The sequence below is a fragment of the Ornithorhynchus anatinus genome, chromosome 16, assembly GCF_004115215.2.
Source record: "Ornithorhynchus anatinus isolate Pmale09 chromosome 16, mOrnAna1.pri.v4, whole genome shotgun sequence".
NCBI lineage: Eukaryota > Metazoa > Chordata > Mammalia > Monotremata > Ornithorhynchidae > Ornithorhynchus > Ornithorhynchus anatinus.
In genome coordinates, this window is record NC_041743.1 from 29708495 (window position 1) to 29729211 (window position 20717).

The following is a 20717-nucleotide window of genomic DNA, read 5'->3' on the forward strand; positions in this document are numbered from 1 at the left end:
TTTGGATCACCAAAGAGCAAGCAACTAGAAAAGAAATATACAGATATAAAGTTTGACCACCAAATACCTCAGTGTGTATTTCACAGTAGAGAGATGAAAATTTTCCCTATACAGCTGGTTCTGAAATAAGGTAGTTCTGAAATAATAACCTTTGGCAGAATTACCTACCATCCCAACCATCAGGTTAGAGTAAGGAAAGTGAACAAACTAAGCTTTCTCTGACTGCTGAAGTTGTGAAATATGTATATTACCAACTATTCAAGGACAAGGGACTTTCCTTATATTTTTAAAGATTCAACAAAGTACAATTTCCAATTTCCTATAAAAGGAAAAATACTCCCATACTCCCATTACAATCAAGAGCACTAGAACTCTATAACCTTTGATATTCTGAGGTCAGCCCAAAAGTTTTTTTCCAACTTTTTAAAAAATAAAGTAAGGCAGACATACATGTAATCAGCAGCAGAATCAAAAATAACCCTCAGGTCTGACACGTCCCAGTCATGTGCTTAGCTCACGGATCTAAATAGTTTGCCTAGTGCCTTATTTTCAAGGCTCAGATTCACAGCAATGCCAGTGAGACTCAAACTCAAAGAAGGCAAGCCGTCCACGACTACTGAAGAAACAGTCTTGCTTATTGTGGAAAGAAGGAAATCAATCATTTCTAACAGGTGCCCAATAAAATATCTATATTATTCTAAGTTCCTGGAAATTGATATTTTTCTAAAGTAGTAGGTGGATTTTTCAAGGTTTCACAATTAAATAAAATGAAAAGAAAAATCAGCGTAACTACTAAGAAACATGGAAGCCACCCTGAGATTCGTGGCTCTCCAAGAAAATCACAACTCTATGTGAATGGGGAAGTCTACCCTACCATTCCATGTATAAATTGGTACTAGCTGACTCAGAAAGAAACAGGATAACGAACAACAACAACAAAAATTTAAGGGTTATTAACCTTTAATTTGGGAAGTGGCAATTTACCATCAAAAACTGTTTAAATAACAAAAATGGAATTCCTGTTTTGAAATACAGAAAGGAGCTTGAAGGAAACTTACTAAATTTCTATAAGTATATCATCTCCCATGATGATGCTGGTGTAAGAAAATTTAAGAATCCAAGAGATAAAATAATATTTTCTCTCCAAAAGACAAAAACAGCTTTTACAGTACAAAGGAAAGGTGAAGAAGACTGGGAGACAATAGAAAAACTGACCATTCGGTATCCCTCCAATGCACAACAGTTTACACCATTACAATGTCAATCCCAGTAAAGGCTTTTAATCCCTCCACTAAATGATGGACTTCTTAAAAGGAAAGCCAAAAAAGCAATTTGACTACAATTCTTGTTGCTGTTACAAAAGAAGAGGGCTTTATTTCCATTTATGGTAACAAATGAACCCAAATGAGAGTCTGTAATACCAAGCCATAAATGAGACTATATAAGCTCTGTTTCCTGGAGGGCCTGGAAAAAGTTAACAGGGAGCTTCTCAAAGATAAGTTCTAGAAATGACTGGAATGAAAATAAATTATTTTGCCTCCCCCTTATAACCATTTGACTTCTGGTTCTAGAAAACCTAAATATGCCCAACCCCCTGAAATCTTCAGCTATGCTCACACTATAAAACTGTCATCTTAGCTCAAGCCTGGCACTGATGTTCACAATAACTAGCAGAAATCTTCCAAAAGACATCTGATACATAACCTACTTTAAGTTTGGTTCTATACCTAGAATACTGTAGGTGCTTAATAAATAATAAGAATGTCATAAAAATGAACTGCAATGTTCTCTATAATTTATCAAGTGATAATCATATACAACACAGGGTCAAGATCTCAGTGCTGCCTTTTGAATTCTGCTATCACTCATGGTAAGTCACTTTATATACAATTTTGGTTACTCACAGCCTAGGCTGATCAATCTTGACTTAATACGCAGATATGTTATGAGAATTACGGTTGCAGAGCCCCAGTGGTATTCGGAAAACGCTACTTTTACAATTGAACGCTATCGATCTGATCTGATATCTGGTGTCATAGGATATGTTAATTCTGTTAGGAGTATAGTACCCTGTTAGAACTCAAATAAGTAGTGGACTGAAACAATACATTGAAACCAACCACTGATGCCCTACTTTTATTATGAGCTCCCTGATGCCGAATGATGATTGATATCATCCAGCCTGCCATCCACCCAGAATCTTGACTGTGAGAGGAACAGACGCCTGGAATGCGTGCCCCTGAACTCGACTTTAAGTACGCTTAGCACAGCACTCTGTATACAGTAAGCACTCAGAAAATAACATCGATTGATTGATTGACCCTGAGAGGATATCAGGACCAAAGTGAATCTCTGTCCCTGCAGCCCCTTTCTTCCTCTGGGCAGAAGGGGGCTAAATTTTAGCAACCTCCTACCCACAGTCAGGAGCTGGAGAGGAAGAGGGAATGCAGCTTTCTTACCCGAAACCCACCAGTTACTGACTGTAGTTTCATTTTACCGTGAATTAGCTAGTTTTGTTCCTAATAAAATAGTAATACTACATGGACAATTCCAGTTGCCCTAATCTGATTTGAATGCATACTAATGGACTGATCTTTAAAGCAATACTTTCCCACCAGACTTGTATCAGGGATTCCACCAATCGGATTTAAAAATTATTTAACCCTGCTTTTGCTGGATCATTATATTCTGTATTTTCACCTACGGGAATAAAAGTTCACTGATGAAAAGTTCACCATTTGCAAGCGAGCAACTTAACCTTAAAAGCAAGCCTATATTTTTTTATGAGAGCAATTAGCCTCTTCATGTTCTGAACACCAAATTCCATTTCCCCATTAATTTTTAAACCAATGTGGCTTTAACTTAAAATAAACTGTACATCAAAAGAATGGAAAATAAACAGCCAGGAACACAATTTGACGAATTGGATTTATTTAGTTTATTTATCTAAACAGGGTCCATTGGATCTCTTTAATAGGCTGACAGTTGCACTGGGCTGGTTAATAAAACATTCAACACGGTATCTTCAGCCAATATAGAAATGCAAATCCCTCCAGAAATATTTTATTCATGAGGCAGTAATTTCAGAGACTCTCAAAGTGAAAAAAAATCCTACTCTGCAAATAGACAGTGCCATCTAGTGACTATCACAGAACCCAGAAGAGTCCAAATACATAATCGAGCTTTCAAAACCTGATCCGTCCTTATCTTTTCCTTTAGCTAAAGATCCTCCAGTCTCTTTCCGGGGAGGAAGCATAAGCAGCTGGCCCAAATCAGAAGCAAATAGAAATATACCAATGAATCACCTCTGAAAGCGGTCAGTCTATGGGCATAGAGGCCCAGAGACTCCATTTTGCAGTCATTTTTTTTACATAAACATCTTTGCAAATACATCCCCCTACTGCTCAAAAATGTCTCCCCAAATATTAGAATTCAGAATTTACTGATGAATCAGGCAGCACTGGGGGGTGGGGGGAGACACACACACAAAAAAAATCGATCTGCTTAGTAAGGCCCAGTGGGGTTCTAAGGAGTTCATTCAAAAAGATACATTCACCCCTCGCCTCCTTCAACTTTTTCAGATGAAGGACCCTTCTGTGTCTTTCAGAGGCTGTTTTACAAATGGTAATAGCAGTAACTCAAGCCAAGCGCCACCATCCTGAAAACACAGTAACACCGGCCCAAGCGCCACAGCTTCCAAAGTGAAGAAAATCTATTACGGCCAACCTCAAGCACAGCGCGTGAGGCCAACGATGAAATATTTAACACAAACTGCTGTTACATTCAAGTATACATGTTGGGGAGATAGGGTCAGTACCAGTGCACCTTTACGGAATCCTGGATAAGGAGACAAGAGCGACAGAGACAAGCACAGATCAGCACCCTGAAGGCATTAACTGGAACCGGGCAGATAGATTTTCATTCTCTTTCCCATCCTGCAGATTCCTTCCCTGTGTACCTGCCTTTGAAGTTAATGGAAGTCTTGTGAGTGGAAGAGATATGCAAGGTGAAGACTAGAACTAAAATTTGACCGTAGGATGTCAACCGCACATTGATTTTCTAATAACTGCTATGAATGAATGGCATATTAGTCCACTGATTCACTGTCAGTGATGAAGTCTCTGAAAACAAAAGACAACATAGATAAATCTAGCGAACCTCCCGCTCCGATAAAATGGTTTAGACGGGCCCGCGACACGAAGCTGAGAACCGAGGAATATGGGCCGTACATATGCAGTCTTTTACCTTGAGATCAGAATCAGTTGAGAGGGATCAGTTTCAGTCACAGCTCGATGCTGATCAAAAACACAAGGGGACGTGTGTAGCAGTGAGTTCTCAGTTTTAGCTAGCATTAGCAGACACATCTACACAATCCGTCCAAACCTCAACAGGCACCTCAGAGGAAACCTCGGAAAGAAATCAAGTCGGAATTACTTCTGGAGTCTTTAACCCCTAAAAATTATCATTCCAGAACAAGGTTCTTACACACAGCGAGGAGAAAACCAGTCAAGGAGCCGGCTAAGCACCCATTAAAATCCAGTCCTAGGCAGATGAAGCTAATAAAATCCCCTTATTCATCTGTTTCACAAGAGTGTGTCACCCCCAAATGATGTTGTTATATTACTGCCAAAGAGGATCATCATAAATGGTATTCATAAAGCTTGCATCTTCCAAGAAGTTCGAGCACTAATCTTCCCAATGAACCTATGAATCATTCTTGGGGGGGAAAAAAGTCAAGGTGAAGCACCGAAACGGGTGCAACACTGACTCTGTCTGGCCCACAGACCACCCGGCGTCCTTTCAAATCTGATGGCTGGTCTAAAGCTTTGCTCATGATTAATTTTTCCTCAACTGTTTCCAGGGAGAGTATTTTTTCGTTCACAGAGAAGCGGCGTGGCTCAGTGGAGAGGGTTTGGGAGTCAGAGGTCGTGGGCTCGAATCCCAGCTTTGCCACTTGTCAGCTGTGTGACTGAGGGCGAGTCACTTCACTTCTCTGTGCCTCAGTGACTTCATCTGTAAAATGGGGATTAACTGTGAGCCTCACGTGGGACAACTTGATTACCCTGTATCTACCCCAGCGCTTAGAACAGTGCTCCCCCGATTAGACTGTTCTCCCCCGATTAGACTGTAAGCCCGTCAAACGGCAGGGACTGTCTCTATCTGTTGCCGACTTGTTCATCCCAAGCGCTTAGTACAGTGCTCTGCACATAGTAAGCGCTCAATAAATACTATTGAATGAATGAATGCTTTGCACCTAGTAAGCGCTTAACCTATACCAACATTATTATATTGTCCACTGAGAGGTTCCCATTCAATAATTTATCTACTTGTAGTCACCAAAATCCACAAGGATAAAACCACATACTGCTACCACAACCACACACACACAAAAAGATCCACAGCAGTAGGATAGCTACTACTGAGACTAGCTATTTGGGTCAAAAGGCACTTACATGGTGCTGCTCCAAATGGCTACTTGCATATTTGAGGGTGCATTTAAGTTAGCATCCCAGGAAGCGGCCCAGTGAAAGACAGAGAAATTGCGGGAAAAAATAAAAGCCATCACCTTTCTACTTTTCAACATTCAGGAGCGTTAACTTTGTGGGGACCCCCTAGAATGTTGGTTGTGGCCCTGGCACGATAGGGGACAGAACGATGTCTGATCAGGTTATCTTTTTTCTGCCCCAGTGTGTGGCACAATGTTTGGCACCCAAGAAGCCAACGCTCATTCCTGTGACTCACTCGAGCTGCCTAATCGTCTGGCAGAAGAGAGGCTCCGGAAAGCAGCACTGACCAATTTCAAGCATTTCCATGATTTGAATTCTGAGCTCGGAATCCAACTTAACCAAGCCCAATTCCCAGTCTTAGGGAATCACCCACTATACACTGCCCTGTAAGACCAAGATCCCTTCAAGGATGAGCAGAAAAATGATAGCTTTCAGGGGCCAAATACGGGGAAAGAAACAGGCTCTAAGTAAAAAACGCTCTCCTTCTAACACCCTAAAAAGACATCCGGTAGGATTAAATCTCAACTGAAAAAAACTTGCTTTTTAAAAGGTGGCTAAGGCGCTTTCAGTCCAGGAAGAGTGTGCATCTTCCCATAAGACCACAAGATGGTGCCAAAACCTTGGTACTAAAGAACCATAAGATTACCTGGTCCATTCACCACCAAGGTATTTTAACTTCACGGGACCTTAAACTTTGGAATCACTGAACTGTAAATATGCTCGGCCGCATACGTTGACCTTTGATAGGCTAAATGTCCAGTGAAAATATATCTAGCTTTTTAAAAGGGACAATAACGCTAATGTTTTGAGAGTCTTCTACTCAAGATCAATAACCTGGCTTCGGCGGTTTTGCTCACTAGATTTCATTCCTCCTTTCGGTTAGTTGAGTCAACACGTACTGACCCCTCCGCCTTCCCAACCAAAAATCCTCAGTGTTTCAGGAAGAGATGATAATACTTAAGACACTGTGGGAAACAGTCGGTTCCCCAACGCAAACTCGTGTAGTGACTCACTCTCGGCTGATTTCAAATAAGAATTCCACCCCCGGCCCTAAGAAAGAAGGATCGCATGACAAAATTCATTTATTCAGTCATATTTATTAAGCCCGTACCATGTGCAGAACACTGTACTAAGCTCTCGGAGACTACATTACAACAATAAGTCACATTCTCTGCCCAAGACGAGCTCACAGTCTAGAATAACAACAGTGATAGCATTCGTTAAGTGCTTACTATGTGCCAAGCACTGTTCTAAGTGCTGGGTTAGATACAAGGTAATCAGGTTAACCCACGTGGAGCTCACTGACTTAATCCCCATTTTACAGATGAGGTAATTGAGGCCCTGAGAAGTTAAGTGATTTGCCCAAAGTCACACAGCTGTAAGTGGCAGAGCTGGGATTACAACCCACGACCTCTGACTCCCAGGCCCATGCTCTTTTCACTAGGTCACACTACTCCCTTATTTACCCCAACCGCTTCAACTAGAAAATGAAGATAACTATTCCTGAGGTTTTTATTTTGTGCTGAGCTTCAGGCTCTAGCCTCCCCATGTCACTTACCCTCTCCCTCCTAAAGACCTGTGGACAGCCCAGCCGCTAACAGAGTCCCTTAGTCTCCCAAGCACCGGTTTAATCGCACCATATCCAAAGCTGGAGCAAACTTCTTGGGGAATTCCTCTGTCCATTCCAAATTCAGAGGGATCTGGGAGAATCAGTGTGACCCATTGGGAACCAATGTGACCAGTAGAGAGGCAGCATGACCTAGGGAAAAGAGCATAGGCCGGGGAGTCAGAGGACTGGAGTCCTAATACTGGAGTCCACTTGGCTGTTGTGTGATCTTGGGCAAGCCACTTGACTTCTCTGTGCCTCAGTTCCCTCATCTGCAGAAATGAGGATTCAAAACCAGTTCTCCCTCATACTTACTCTATGAGCCCCATGTGGGACCTGACTTTTCTGTATCTAGCCCAGCACTTAGTACGGTGCTTGGCACGTAGTTAAGCATTTAACAAATATCTTGGCTTGGCAGATTAGGACTTAAACAGGATTGGGAAGTGAAAGGGGACGGGGGAAGGGAAGAGAAGAAGAAAGAGAAAATCGTACTGTGTGTGCAATGGCAAAGAATGTCGGAGGGGAGGCCAACTTCTAAGCAGTACAGGTAATCACCAAGACTTGCTCAACACATTGCTTCTCTTGGGAGTCAAACTCACTGAGCCCTATGGCCACTGGAGTGGCTACCAAAGACTGATCTTTGACAAAGAAGACAGCTGTGACAACTAAAATATTGAAAAAGTAACAATGCTTTCATACTTTTTCTCAAAATGGAAGCTGGAAAAGTATAGCTTGTGCCTGTGGCTCTCTGGAAAAACTAGGTATACAAGGAGAAATTGCCATTTTACAAGGTGATTGATTACTCCTGAAAACAAAACAAGGATTTTGTTTTGAAATTCTTCCTTAAGTATGCATTCCCAGGTTACCTCCCATGTCACGTTGAATGACCTGGAATCTTCACTACACCAAAAAAGAAGTGGTTTGTACTCATTCCTCTCTTCTGGAGGTAAACAACAGGCCCCACTAATCAACTACTGATGGCCTATGCTTATATTTGAGAAAAGACTCTCAGAAAGGCAAAAATGAATGGTAGTTCATTTTTCAGGCTCAGAAAGAAAAACCAACTTGGTCCTTTGGGTCCTATGAATGGAGGAACTAACAATATCGGGCTTTTCCCAGTGATTCTTTTTAAATGGCTTCAGCCTAAAAATCTAATCTAAATCTAATCTAAAAATCTTTAAAACTAAAAACCAAGAATTTTTCTTCCAGCCCTGTATTTCCCCGTATAATTTCTGTCCCCAGATTCTTCAAAAACTTCCCACTTCGACAACTGTGTTGTACTATTTTCCTCACCGGAAGCTTACCTTTTCCAAAACTGTATAGAAGTTTGTCCCTGCTCTGTTTGATTTCATGCCTGAATTTGGACACTGAACACAAAGCACACTTTTCCCTAAAAACGGGGAGGATGATTCAGGGTTGAGTCCCTAGATATTTACCAAAGCAATGATAAAAACCAAGCAGTCTCTCACTGGTGTGATCCAAGGGTGACAACAAGATTGCACTCAAACATTACTAGGTTAAGACGGAGCATACGGCCTGAATATTGTGGTTGAAATCTGGTTGGATTTTTTTGCTAAATTGCTTTGCTCTTCATATAAAAAGGGAAATACCATCAACTCAAAGTTCAAAAGAATACTTCTCAGGCAAGTAGGGGATATACTGAAACCTATGCATGTTTCCAGTCAAGAAAAAAACTGGAAAAGAAGCGATGATCTGGTCACATGGAAAACCTAAAAAAAGTATGTGGTGAAACTGACTCACAAAATCTGTCTCGAGCTTTGTCATTTCTTGCTTGTAGCTCCTCATTCTGCTGGCATACATCCCTCGACTTTGAGGAGGGATCTCTCGGACTTCGAGGTCCATCTGTTCGAGCTAGTTTAAAAAAAAAGAAAGAAAAAAGGAATGGCTTCAACTCTTTCCTCATTATTTTCTACGTGCTATTTCAACAGCATCTTTCCTCCAGAAACGTGAAGTCACAGTGATTTTAAAAGTGCTTTGGAATACTGCAGAGTCATTCCAAGGTAAAAATCTCTTTTACCTTGAATTGGAGAATTAAAAAGAAATTGTTACAGCTGTTCGCTCGAAGGGAAAGTTTTCAGGGTTTTCACTGGAGAGCATTTCAGTGTCCAAACTACAAACCTGAGCTCTTGGTACTGTTCTCCACATTAACCAAGATACACTCTGAGGTAAAGCAATGAAGCTTTCCCAGACATCACTGTGAGCGTGGGGCAGAGGGGTCCAATGATCACAGTCTGCCAAGCGCCAGAATAAACAAACAGATCTCAACTGGGACAGGCATATCCTTGAGGAAAATGTTCTGACTGAAAATTCAACGTGGCCCAAATTAGGAACTGCACCAGGTGGACAAATGAAGTATCTGAAATCACATTTCACTAGAGTCCCTACGCCGGGTGTGCCCCAAGACCAATGACTAAAAGATGGCATTCAGGGTTTCCTAATGTAATGTCAGAGGGACCTGGGGCAGTCTCTAGAGCATAGATGAGCTATCAGCAGGTGAAGATGGTACCAGCACGTGTGGGCGGCAGAGGCCAGTGGGGCAAACCTTTTGTCAGTCAGATGAGAATATAATCTCAAGGCACAATATTTTCTCTGCATAAATGTAATACCTTAATGACCCTTTTAAGTTGTTTTGGTCTGAATTGCAATTTTTAAAAAGGACTGGTATTATGTTCCCCAAATTAGTTGGCCAACAAGTCAGATTTTGTAATTATCACCAATGATGCAATCTAGCTGTATGAAAATCTTTACTTTGGTCGGTATGGCTGGAATCTTGATTTGTTTTTTTCCTTCGCCTTTTAAGGTGTTTCCAGGCCTTCTCCAAATTGCCTTCCCTGGTGAGTACTATTCCGAGGGCTTAGTACATCGCTCTGCCCAGAGTAAGGGCTTAACAGATGTTAGTCATGGATTCACTGATTAGTATGGAACCACATATTACTACACATAATTTAAATACGGATAACCTATATTTATATACTGCTTATACGTTTATGTTCTTTTATACGTTCTTTTATAGACTTTGGTATCTCATTAAAATTAATTTTCTTTAAGACTGCCAATTGCAATTTCTGAAGGTCATCAAGCATCGGGACTCGATTGAGTTTCACCATTAATTTGTGGGAATAAAAGGGTTAGTACTCATAAGCAATTTACTTATTGTACACAAGGAATTTTGGTCATCATTGATTTCCTTTTTAAAGGGCTTTGCACATTTTTCTCCTAAATTATACAGACTCATTCACAATTAAAAAAAAAATTGCACTTGTCCCGTGTTAAACAATAGCACAATGGAACAGGAAAATTGAGGTAATTATTGGTGTGCCTTAGGTCTATGCTTTACAGCCCAAGTCTTAGTATTAAAGAAACAATTTAATCATTCCTGCTTTAAGCAGTGCTCTATTTAAGTTGATTTCCAAGCTTCAGCATAGACAAAGAATACCAATTCAACAGTTAGCTCCTACAGCAAATCATTATTTTAAAAGGTTTCTCCTACAATTACAATGAGTATCACAATCACCCACGGACAGTTAATTGAATAGTAACAGAGTGCTTGGTGTTTATACAAAAGTAAACCTAGAAGAAAATTCCAAAATAAAAAGCAATACTTACTCTAAGAAATTCATTAAAATAAAATCCAATTAATAGGAAAATCTTTGCAGATTAAAAAATAGAGCAAAGGTATGTGTTAATTCATTATAACCAAAAGGGAAAAGGTTAATGAAACAATAAATATTTTTTCCCCTTCCCAAAATGGGGAATTATTGTACATAGAATAAAATACCACTTAATATGTTCTACCTAGATAAAATGCCAGCAGATAAAACACGCAGATGAGGTGATAAAACCTCCAGTTTTGACGACCTGCTCGAGTTTTAGTAAAATTCACACTTACCAGTTCCTTTGCCTCCTCTAGCTGTTTTTCCACACTAGTAACCATTTGTTTCTTCTCATCTAAAACAATATAGAACGATATTAAGGAAAACGTAATTAATTTGGCCTTGGTACATTTTGCTTAAAATCAATTTTCTCTACATTTTATGAAGCTAGATTTGGGGAGTATCTATTTAACGGCTTTCCCAGTCATTTAGTATTCTATGAGCCACCGAAGACCACACATGAAAATTCACACCTTAAGGAAGCAAAGCTTTATGAGCTGGAATTGTAACATGGCAGAGCTGCAGACTCACTAGGGAATGAACCTATCTAAAGGAAACATATTGCCAGATGCCTGGATGAGATTGAGACAAAAAACAAGTTTCCACCCTCTCACACGTTCTCCTTTCTCTTCTCCCATCTTGTCTTCCCCCAACAACCCTGTAACCACATTCTCTCTCTTCCTACTTTGATGGTTCCAGTGTTTTAATGCTGCCAGTATATCGCCACACTCACACTCAAGGCCTTCTGCTGTTCACCCGCTGAATTACCACCAGATTTGGCAACCATATTTATTGAGCACTTTCTCTGTGCAGAGCCCTGCACCAATACCCTCAAAAGTTACACTACGCTGGGCATACGTAAATATATAAATATTATATTTATATAAATATAAAGCGAGGCCTAGTGGGAAGATTACAGGACTGGATCGGGAGACCTGGTTTCTAATCTCGGCTCAGCCACGTGCCTGCTCTGTGACTTGGATCACGTCACTTAACTTGAAGCAGCATGGCGTGGTGGATGGAGCCTGGGAGTCAGAGGTCATGGGTCCTAATCCCAGCTCTGCCACGCTGTGTGACCTTGGCCAAGTCACTTCACTTCTCTGAGCCTCAGATACCTCATCTGTAAAATCAGGATTGAGATTGTGAGCCCCAGGTGGGGCAGTGCCTGGCACACAGTAAGCACTTAACAAATACTGTTGTTATTATTATTAGTCTCTGTGCTTCAATTTCCTTATCTGTAAAGTAGGGGTTGAATATCCGTTCTCTCACCCTCCCTCTTAGATTGTGAACCCCAAGTGAGACAGGGAATGTTTCCAATGGGATTATCTTGTATCTACTCCAGCACTTAGCACAGTGAAGCAGCGTGGCCTAGTAGATAAAGCACGGGCCTGGGAGTCAGAATGACCAGGGTTCTAGTCCTGGCTCCGCCACCTGTCTACTGTGTGACCTTGGGCAAGTCACTTCAATTCTCTGGCCTCAGTTACGTCATTTGTAAAAACGGGACATAGTCTGTGTCTGACCTGATAACCTTGTATCTACCCAAGTGTTAAGAACAGTGCTTGGCACATAGGAAGCGCTTAACAAATACCATTTAAAAAAAAGTCACAGTGTGAGATTCTGCAATTTCTCTCACAAACCGGAACTCAAATTTTACATGTGCATACCATGAAAGGATGGCTCATTGTGCACCCCTTCCCACAACAAGCTTACAGCCTAGGGGAGCTCACAGTCTCTCTTAAATCAAGGAAAGTCTCCTAAGATGACTGATCCAGCACCTTTTATTTCTTCTTTCATTATGGGAGTTAAATTGGGCAAATGAAGGGTACGATCTGATGCTTTTTTTTTTGAAACTTCAAAAGTCTCGTCCTTACTCTTCCTTCCTTTAAGCAATTCCTCCAGGCTCTGATGGGCACGTAGAGAGTGCTTAACGAATACCATCATTACCCAAGCCCCATTACTTTGGGTCTTTCGAGTGGGAAGATCAATAAAGATGGGCCAAGTAGCTAGAAAACTACAGTGTGATTATGATATAAAATCCTGCCTATATCAAAGCCCTGAGGGAGACTATTCTTCAGGCCAGCATAATCAGGTTCAACTCTGTTCTTCCTTGAGACCCTAAGAAATCAAAACCATTAGCTTTGTACCCTGTAAGTACTGGATATCCACCCCACAGGACTTATGTACATATCTTTAATTTAATGGTCTGTGTCCCCATTTAGACTGTAAACTCCTTGTGGGCACAAAACATGTCTATGAAAGCTGCTGCGTTATACTTTTAAATTTTCAGAACAGTAAAGTCTCAGCACACAGTAAAGGCTCACTAAATACCATTGCTAAATAATGTTGAGACAGTTACCAGAATACAATATGTATATTTCATACTTTGGAGGCCTTTGGAGAAGCAGCACCACTCAGAGGAAAGCAGTGGGGCCTTCGCTTTGATTTCACCTCCCCAAGAGCTCAACTCAAAATGAATCCAAAATGTGCACATACCTCCTTTACGAGTTAGTTTAGCATGGGGCAAAAAGGGATCCAGGGTAGCAACTCCTTAAAACTCACTGATATAGACTTCACCAAAATCCGGTTGATGATACCTGAATTATTCTACATGGTTTGATGATATCAAAGCTCTTTGGAAGGCCTGAATTCTGAATTTAAGGAATTCCAAAAAAAAGTTTATCCTGCTTTCCCTGTTGCATTCTTTTACCTGATGGAAAAACTTCTGTAGACTGAATTATAAGGTTTCTTCCTCTGTTTTCCTGAGAATGAACTGCCCGAAAGTTGATGCAGATTTTTTTAAATCAAAGTTTACATTCATAACGTCCCACTGGTATTTACATAAATGGAAGACTTTCATCCCTCCCAGGAAATGCCCCCAAACCATTTAAGATACATACACATTTAAGGCAAAAGTGAGTTCACTGAAGTTTAAACTATGCAAGATCCGCTTCCTTCGTTCCCGTGCAGGAGCCGCAGATCGCCGCTGGCGGAATTCTAGATCTCAAGCAGACCTCGTCCACTTAAAGTTTATCTTTCCATGCTTTAATCTTGCTCGCCCCTCTGTCCAGCAGAAATATTTCTCCATCCTTACTGACACCCATGTCCATCGACCTTGCCAGCTGTTTCAAATGGTTAAACTCCATCCCCAAGCCCCCCGCCCCCTTGCCCTCCCCGTCTCTTGCCCCCAGTGAACTTACTTCACTGAGAAAGTTGAAACCATCAGGGTGATCTCCCTCAAATCTCCCCTGCTCCTCTCCAGTCCCTCCTTCAACTCTCCCATCTTTCCCAGAATGATCTCAAAAGGAGATCTCCTGCCTTCCCTCAAACTCCATCCTCTCCCCCTGCACCTCCAACCCCATTTGTTCGCCCCTTATTAAAGCACTTGCCTCCTCCGTCTTCCCTCCCTGACCACCATCTTCAGCGGTTTGCTCTCTAAAGGTTTCTTCCCCACTGCTTTCAAACATGGCTATATCTCCCTAACCTAAAAAAACCCTCCTCTGACCCCATGGCTCCCTTCCCAGTTATCGCCCCATCTCCCTCTTACCATTCCTTTCCCAAACTCCTGGAGCGAGTTGTCTGTGCCCATTGTCTCCAGGTCCTCTATTCCAATTCTTACCTTGACCCCCATCCATCTGGCTTCCTCTCCAGGCACTTCAGAGAAACTGCCCTCTCAGAGGTCAAAAAATGATCTCCTTGCCAAATCCAACAGTCTCTACTCCATCCTAATCCTCCTCAGCCTCTCAAATGCCGTTCACACTCTGGACCACACCCTTCATCTGGAAACATTATCCAACCTTGGTTTCACTGACACTGTCCTCGGCCGGCTCTTCTATTTCCCTGGCTGCTCATTCTCAATCTCTCTGGCAGGCTCCTTAGTCGTCTCCCACCCCAACTATGGGAGTCCTTCAAGGCTCAGTGCTGAGTGGCCTTCTAGAAAAGGAGCGTGGCTCAGTGGAAAGAGCCTGGGCTTGGGAGTCCAGAGGTCATGGGTTCGAATACCGGCTCTGGCACTTGTCAGCTGTGTGACTGTGGGCAAGTCACTTAACTGCTCTGTGCCACAGTTACCTCATCTGTAAAATGGGGATTAACTGTGAACCTCACATGGAACAACCTGATTACCCTGTATCTACCCCAGCGCTTAGAACAGTGCTCTGTACATAGTAAGCGCTTAAAAAATACCAACATTATTATTATTATTCTCATCTACACTCACTTCCTTGGAGAACTCATTTGCTCCCAAGATTTTAAACTACCACCTCCATGCAGATAATTCCCAAATCGACATTTCCAGTACTTCTTTCTCTCTCTCTCCCTCTCTGCAGTCTCACAGTTCCTCCTGCCTTCAAGAAACATCTACTTGGATGTCCCGCAGACACTTCAAGTTAACACATTCAAAAGAGAACTCCTTATCTTCCTACCTAAATCCTGCCCCCCCACCCCAATTTTCCCAACACTTCAGATAGCACCACCATCCTTCCAGTCTCCAACGCCCATAAGCTTGGCGCTAACCTGGACTCATCTCTCTCATTCAATCCACACATTCAATCTGTCACCGAATCCTGTCGGTTCAAACTTCACAACATTGCTAAAATCCACCCCTTCCTCTCGATCCAAACTGCTACCACTGTTAATCCAAACACTTATCCTACCCCCCTCGATTGCTCTAACAGCTTCCTGGCTGACCTCCCTGGCTCCTTCTCTCCCCTCTCCAGTCCACACTTCACTCTGCTGCCTGGATCATATTTCTACAAAAACATTCAGGACCTGTTTCCCCACTCTTCAAGCAATGCCAGTGGTTGCCCATCCACCTCCGCACCAAACAGAAACTCCTTACTCTCAGCTTTAAAGCACTCAATCACCTTACCCTCTCCTACTTCACCTCACTGCTCTCCTTTGACAACCCAGCCTGTACATTTCGCTCCTCTAATGCCAACCTACTCACTAAACCTCCATCTCATCTATCTCGCCGCCAACCTCTCACCCACATCCTGCCTCTGGCTTGGAAGGCCCTCCCTCTTCACATCTGACAGACCATTACTCTCTCCACCTTCAAAGCCTTACTGAAGGCACATCTGCTCCAGGTGGTCTTCCCTGAGTAAGCCCTCTTCCTCTTTTCCCACTACTTTCCGCACTGCCCGGATTTGCTCCCTTTATTCACCCCTCCCTCAGACCCCCGGCACTTACCTGTATTTTGCTAATGGATTTATTTCTTCACTGAGAAAGTTGAAACCGTCAGGTGTGATCTCCCTCAAATCTCCCCTGCTCCTCTCCAGTCCCTCCTTCAACTCTCCCATCTTTCCCAGAAGGATCTCAAAAGGAAATCTCCTGCCTTCCCTCAAATTCCATCCTCTCCACCTGCAGAGGAATGTCTGTCTTCCTCTCTAGACTGAAAGGTCTCTGTGGGCAGGGAATGTGTCTACCAACACAACTATATTGTACTCTCCCAAGCACTTAATACAGTTCTCTGCACATAGTAAGTGCTCAATAAATACGACTGATTGCTATACCACAAAGTCATGAAACAAGGGATCTATAATTTTAATATGCTTTTCTTTCTCATCAGTGTTGAGTACCACTTCTACAGTGCTGTCAAATGCTGCATATCAAGCCCACCAGGAGCAGGGAATAATTGACTGCTAAGGCTAACAATCTCCTAATCAATTTCAGAGCCTTGCAAATCAACCAGAACCTCCAAGTTAATTATACCAGCCTTCAATGTTGTCACTGCTTAAGACCTCTTGGTCTATTTCAATTTCACATCATCCCTAATGATACATGTGGCAGCTACACGAGATCCACTTTTAATTATTCTGCTATTTCTAATTATCGATTGATTGCTTAACTTTTTAAATGTATTTCCAAAAGGCTGATATTCTTACCCCGGTAACAAACTGCATTTTATGTGTATCAAAAAGTGAAGAATGGATTTTTTGCATGGGGACTAAATTCAAACGGGTCGATATATCTCACATTTTAACTACAAAACACTTGCACATTCAGAATTTCTGTCCAATTTAACATAAAAAGGTGAGTAAAAGAATTCTTCGAAGACTTTCATGTCAAAAAGAGGTAAACCTCCCTATATTTTTGAAAAGAGATATCCTCTAACATTTAGACAAGATAGAAGTGGGAAGATTTTTGTCAGCATAACTACATTTGTTGCGATGAAAGTGAAATCTCTGTTATCCCTTGTGTCTACTGCCTGGACCTAGCCACCCACAACAGCGCCTTTGTTAATCCATCAATACAGCTTGTTAGTTTGTAACAAACCTCTTGCAATGGGCCATTTGACTTAAACACAAGCAAACGCTCAAAAACCTTACACGTTAAAGGCACGACCTCAACGAAATCCAACCGGAGCAAATCCACGATCTTGAAAACTCTGGGCCAGGATGCAAAATGAGGATTCCAGAGAAAAGAGGGGGATCTCGTCTCGGCCGATGGAAGAAAACAGGCCTGGTCCCATGGGATCACAATTCATCTGCCTTGGAATGCTCAGGATCTCCGGCACCTCCCCCATAAACACCTCTGCTTAGCAACCCCTGCCACCTCTCCTCCTTCCTTCTTGCTCCCTCACTTGGAAGCATAAGCCTCCGGGGTATCAGCCATCTCCATGTGAACTAACTGGGACTTCAGGGGGGAAAGTAGGGTCAAAGAACCTGGCCTCAAGCAAATAGCCCTACTGATAGAAAATAGGCGAAGAAAACAAAATAGCGTAAAGAATAAGCCAAAGTACTCTTGACATTCTCTCCCCCCGCATTAGTGTCTAATCATTGTGGATTATGAAATTACTAGTATCGGCACCTACCTCTGGATTGATAGATCAGTGGACTACGGCTCTCTGATAATCTACAGAACAAATATGCTGACGGCTCCTCAGAATTTATTGAGCACCTACTGAGAGCAGGGTAATGGAGTAGGCGTTGAGAGAGTACAACAAGGTTGAGAGACAAAGTTCTTGCCCTCCTCTAGATGGCAAGCTCTTTAAAGGCAGCTATCGTGTTTACCAATTCTATCGAACGCTCACACCGAAGCACTTAGTCGAGCGCAGTGCACGTTCAATAAATACCACTGACTGATGGATGAATGAATTACGAAGCTTCAACAGAGCCCTCATCCTTACCAAGACCAGGTCGAGAAGGCAGCAAACTGAAACTCCTTCCCGTCGGCTTTAAGATTTTCCAGCGGCTCTCTCCCTCCTATCTTACTCTGCTACTCTCCTACTACAATCCAGATGCACGCTTCACTCCTCTAATGCCAACCTTCTCAGGGTGCCTCGATCTTGCCAGCCCAACCCTCGCCCACGTCCTCCCTCTGGCTTGGAACCACCCCTCCCGCCCTCCTTCACAGCTGACAGAACACCACTCTCCCCACCTTCAAAGCCTTACCAAAAAAAAAAAAAATCACATCTCTTCCAAGAGGCCTTCCCTGACTAAGCCCTCATTTCCCCTCTTCACCCACCCTTTTGCACTGCCTATACCTTGGGCCAGTCACTTCGTTTCTCTGGGCCTCAGTTACCTCATCTGTAAAATGGGGGTTGAGACCGTGAGCCCCTTGCGGGACAGAGGCTGGGTCTAACCTGATCTGCTTGTATTCACCCCAGTGCTTAGGACAGAGCGGGACCTACATTCATATCCTTATACTCTTCCATTTCTCCTACCTGTACTTTATTTGAATGTCTCTCTCTCTCCCCCTGGTTTGTAAGCTCCTTGTGGACAGGGCACATTTGCCAGCTCTACTTCACTGTACTCACCAGTGCTTAATGAGTGCTTCACACACAGTAAGTGCTCAATAGACACCATCCATCGGTTAACCGTCTGCGTGATTCAATTCCTCGAGACCCCAAGACAGTCCGTGTCATTCTTGTCTGCGGTGTTCCCACCTCAAGCCAGGCCGGTCGTCTTGTCTTTTTCCCCTCCTCGTCCTCCTGGCTGGCCACCGCTCCCTTTCAGGGCCCCAGCACTGATCATTCGTCTCAGGGTGTCCGTCGATCGATGGGTTGCATTGAGCACCTACTCTGCACAGAGCACTATAGAATGCGCTTGGGAGAGTCCAACGCAAGAGGACCGGCAGACACTTTGTGCCAACCGAAGTCGTGGGGGTGACTGACCCCGGAGAGTGACAGGCGGGATCAACCAGGCTTGAGCCTGTGAGCCCTATGTGGAACAGGAACTGGGTACAACCCGATTAGCTTGTATCTTCCCCAGTGCTTAGAACAGTGTCTGGCACATAGGAAGCGCTTAACAAATACCATTATTAGCATTATCGTTATTTCCTTTTCCGTTCCATCCTCACTGGATCCCTCCTGAGCTCCAGAGGGGCCGCTTTAGCCTGACCCCAACTGACCCCAGCCTGACCCCTCTGCCCCCGGGGATCCCACCGTCCCCCCGAGACCCTTCCTCTCCAGAAGGATCCCCCTCGGGAAACTGATCCCCCCCCCCAGGGAAACTGTCCAGAGGCCTTCCCGGCCTAAGCCCCCTTTCCCATCGCCCCCATTCCCTCCCTCTGCTCTATCCCCCTTCCCGCCCCACAGCATGATTCCATCTGTTTACATTAATGCCTGTTTTACTTGTTCCTAAGTGCACATATATCTCTAATTGCATTTATTCATATTCATGCTATTGATGCCTCTTCACTTTTTGATGTCTATGTTCCCCCCCAACCCCTTTTTAGACTGCGAGCCCGTTGTGGGCAGGGATCCTCACTCTTTATTGCTGAATTGTACTTTCCATGCGCTTAGCGCTCTGCACACACTAAGCGTTCAAGAAATACGACTGGATGACTGAATGAGACCCCTCCGGGCCCGGGGATCCCACTTTCATTCATCCAATAGTATTTACTGGGCGCTTACTCTGTGCAGAGCACTGCACTAAGTGCTTGGAATGGACAATTCGGCAACAGAGACCATCCCTGCCCTACGACGGGCTCGCAGTCTAAACGGGGGGAGACGGAAAGCAGAGCAAAACACAACGAAACGAGACAACGTCATCAAGACAAATAGAATAAAGGAGATATGCGCCTCATTAACAAAATGAATAGGGTAATAAATAATATATCCAAATGAGCACAGTACTGAGGGGAGGGGAAAGGTGGGCGGGGGAAGAGGGGTCCCGCCTCGGACACCCCTCCGCTCCCCGGGGGATCCTAATAATGAGGGTGTCTGTTGGGCGCGTACTATGTGCCAAGCACTGTTCTAAGCGCTGGAGCACCGATGGCAGCTGGGGGAGGCTCCCAGGGACGGCTCCGCCCCTGGGGTCCGCCCACCGCCGCCGAGCGGACCGGGAATCTGGGAATCGGGGGGGGGTCCGGGCATCTGGAAATCGGGGGGATCCGGGAATCGGGGAAGTCTGGGAATGGGGGGGGGGTCCGGGCATCTGGGAACGAAGGGGATCAGGGCATCTGGGAATCCGGTGGGGGGCCTGGGAATGGGGGGGGTCAGGGCATCTGGGAATCGGGGGGATCCGGGAATCGGGGAAGTCTGGGAATGGGGGGGGTCCGGGCATCTGGGAACGAAGGGGATCAGGGCATCTGGGAATCCGGGGGGGGCCTGGGAATGGGGGGGGGTCCAGGCATCTGGGAACCGGGGGGGTCTGGGCATCAGGGAATCGGGGGGTCTGGGAATGGGGGGGTCCGGGCATCTGGGAATGGGGGGGTCCGGGCATCTGGGAATCCGGGGAGTCCGGGCATCTGGGAATCGGGGGGGTCCGGGCTTCTGGGAATGGGGGGGGGGGTCCTGGATTCCGGGGTCGCGTCGGGGGCTTCCCCGGCCCGATCCCCCCTCCCCCCCGCCTCTCACCCGGCGGGAGCTTGGGGACCCTGCCGATCTTGCCGATGATCTCGGCCGTCAGCACCGCGAAGTCCTGCTCGTAGCCTTCGAAGTCGGACGACATGGCGGGGGGCGGGGGACCGGCGGCGGGGGGCGGGGGACCG

The 20717-nt window shown here is 44.2% G+C and overlaps 1 protein-coding gene across 4 annotated transcripts in view; it reads right to left on the reverse strand.

Annotated features, from left to right (window-relative positions):
• Positions 1–20693, reverse strand: part of VTI1A (vesicle transport through interaction with t-SNAREs 1A) — a 306773-nt gene extending 286080 nt beyond the window's left edge. For all 4 annotated transcript variants that reach the window (XM_029080491.2, XM_029080490.2, XM_029080493.1 and 1 more), the window contains exons 1-3: positions 20584–20693; positions 11024–11082; positions 8875–8985 (exon numbers count right to left, since the gene is read on the reverse strand). In XM_029080491.2, coding sequence (XP_028936324.1) covers positions 8875–8985; positions 11024–11082; positions 20584–20677 — 264 coding nt within the window. In that variant the 5' untranslated portion in view covers positions 20678–20693. The remainder of the gene's footprint in view (positions 1–8874; positions 8986–11023; positions 11083–20583) is intronic.
• Between the last annotated feature and the right edge of the window lie 24 nt (positions 20694–20717).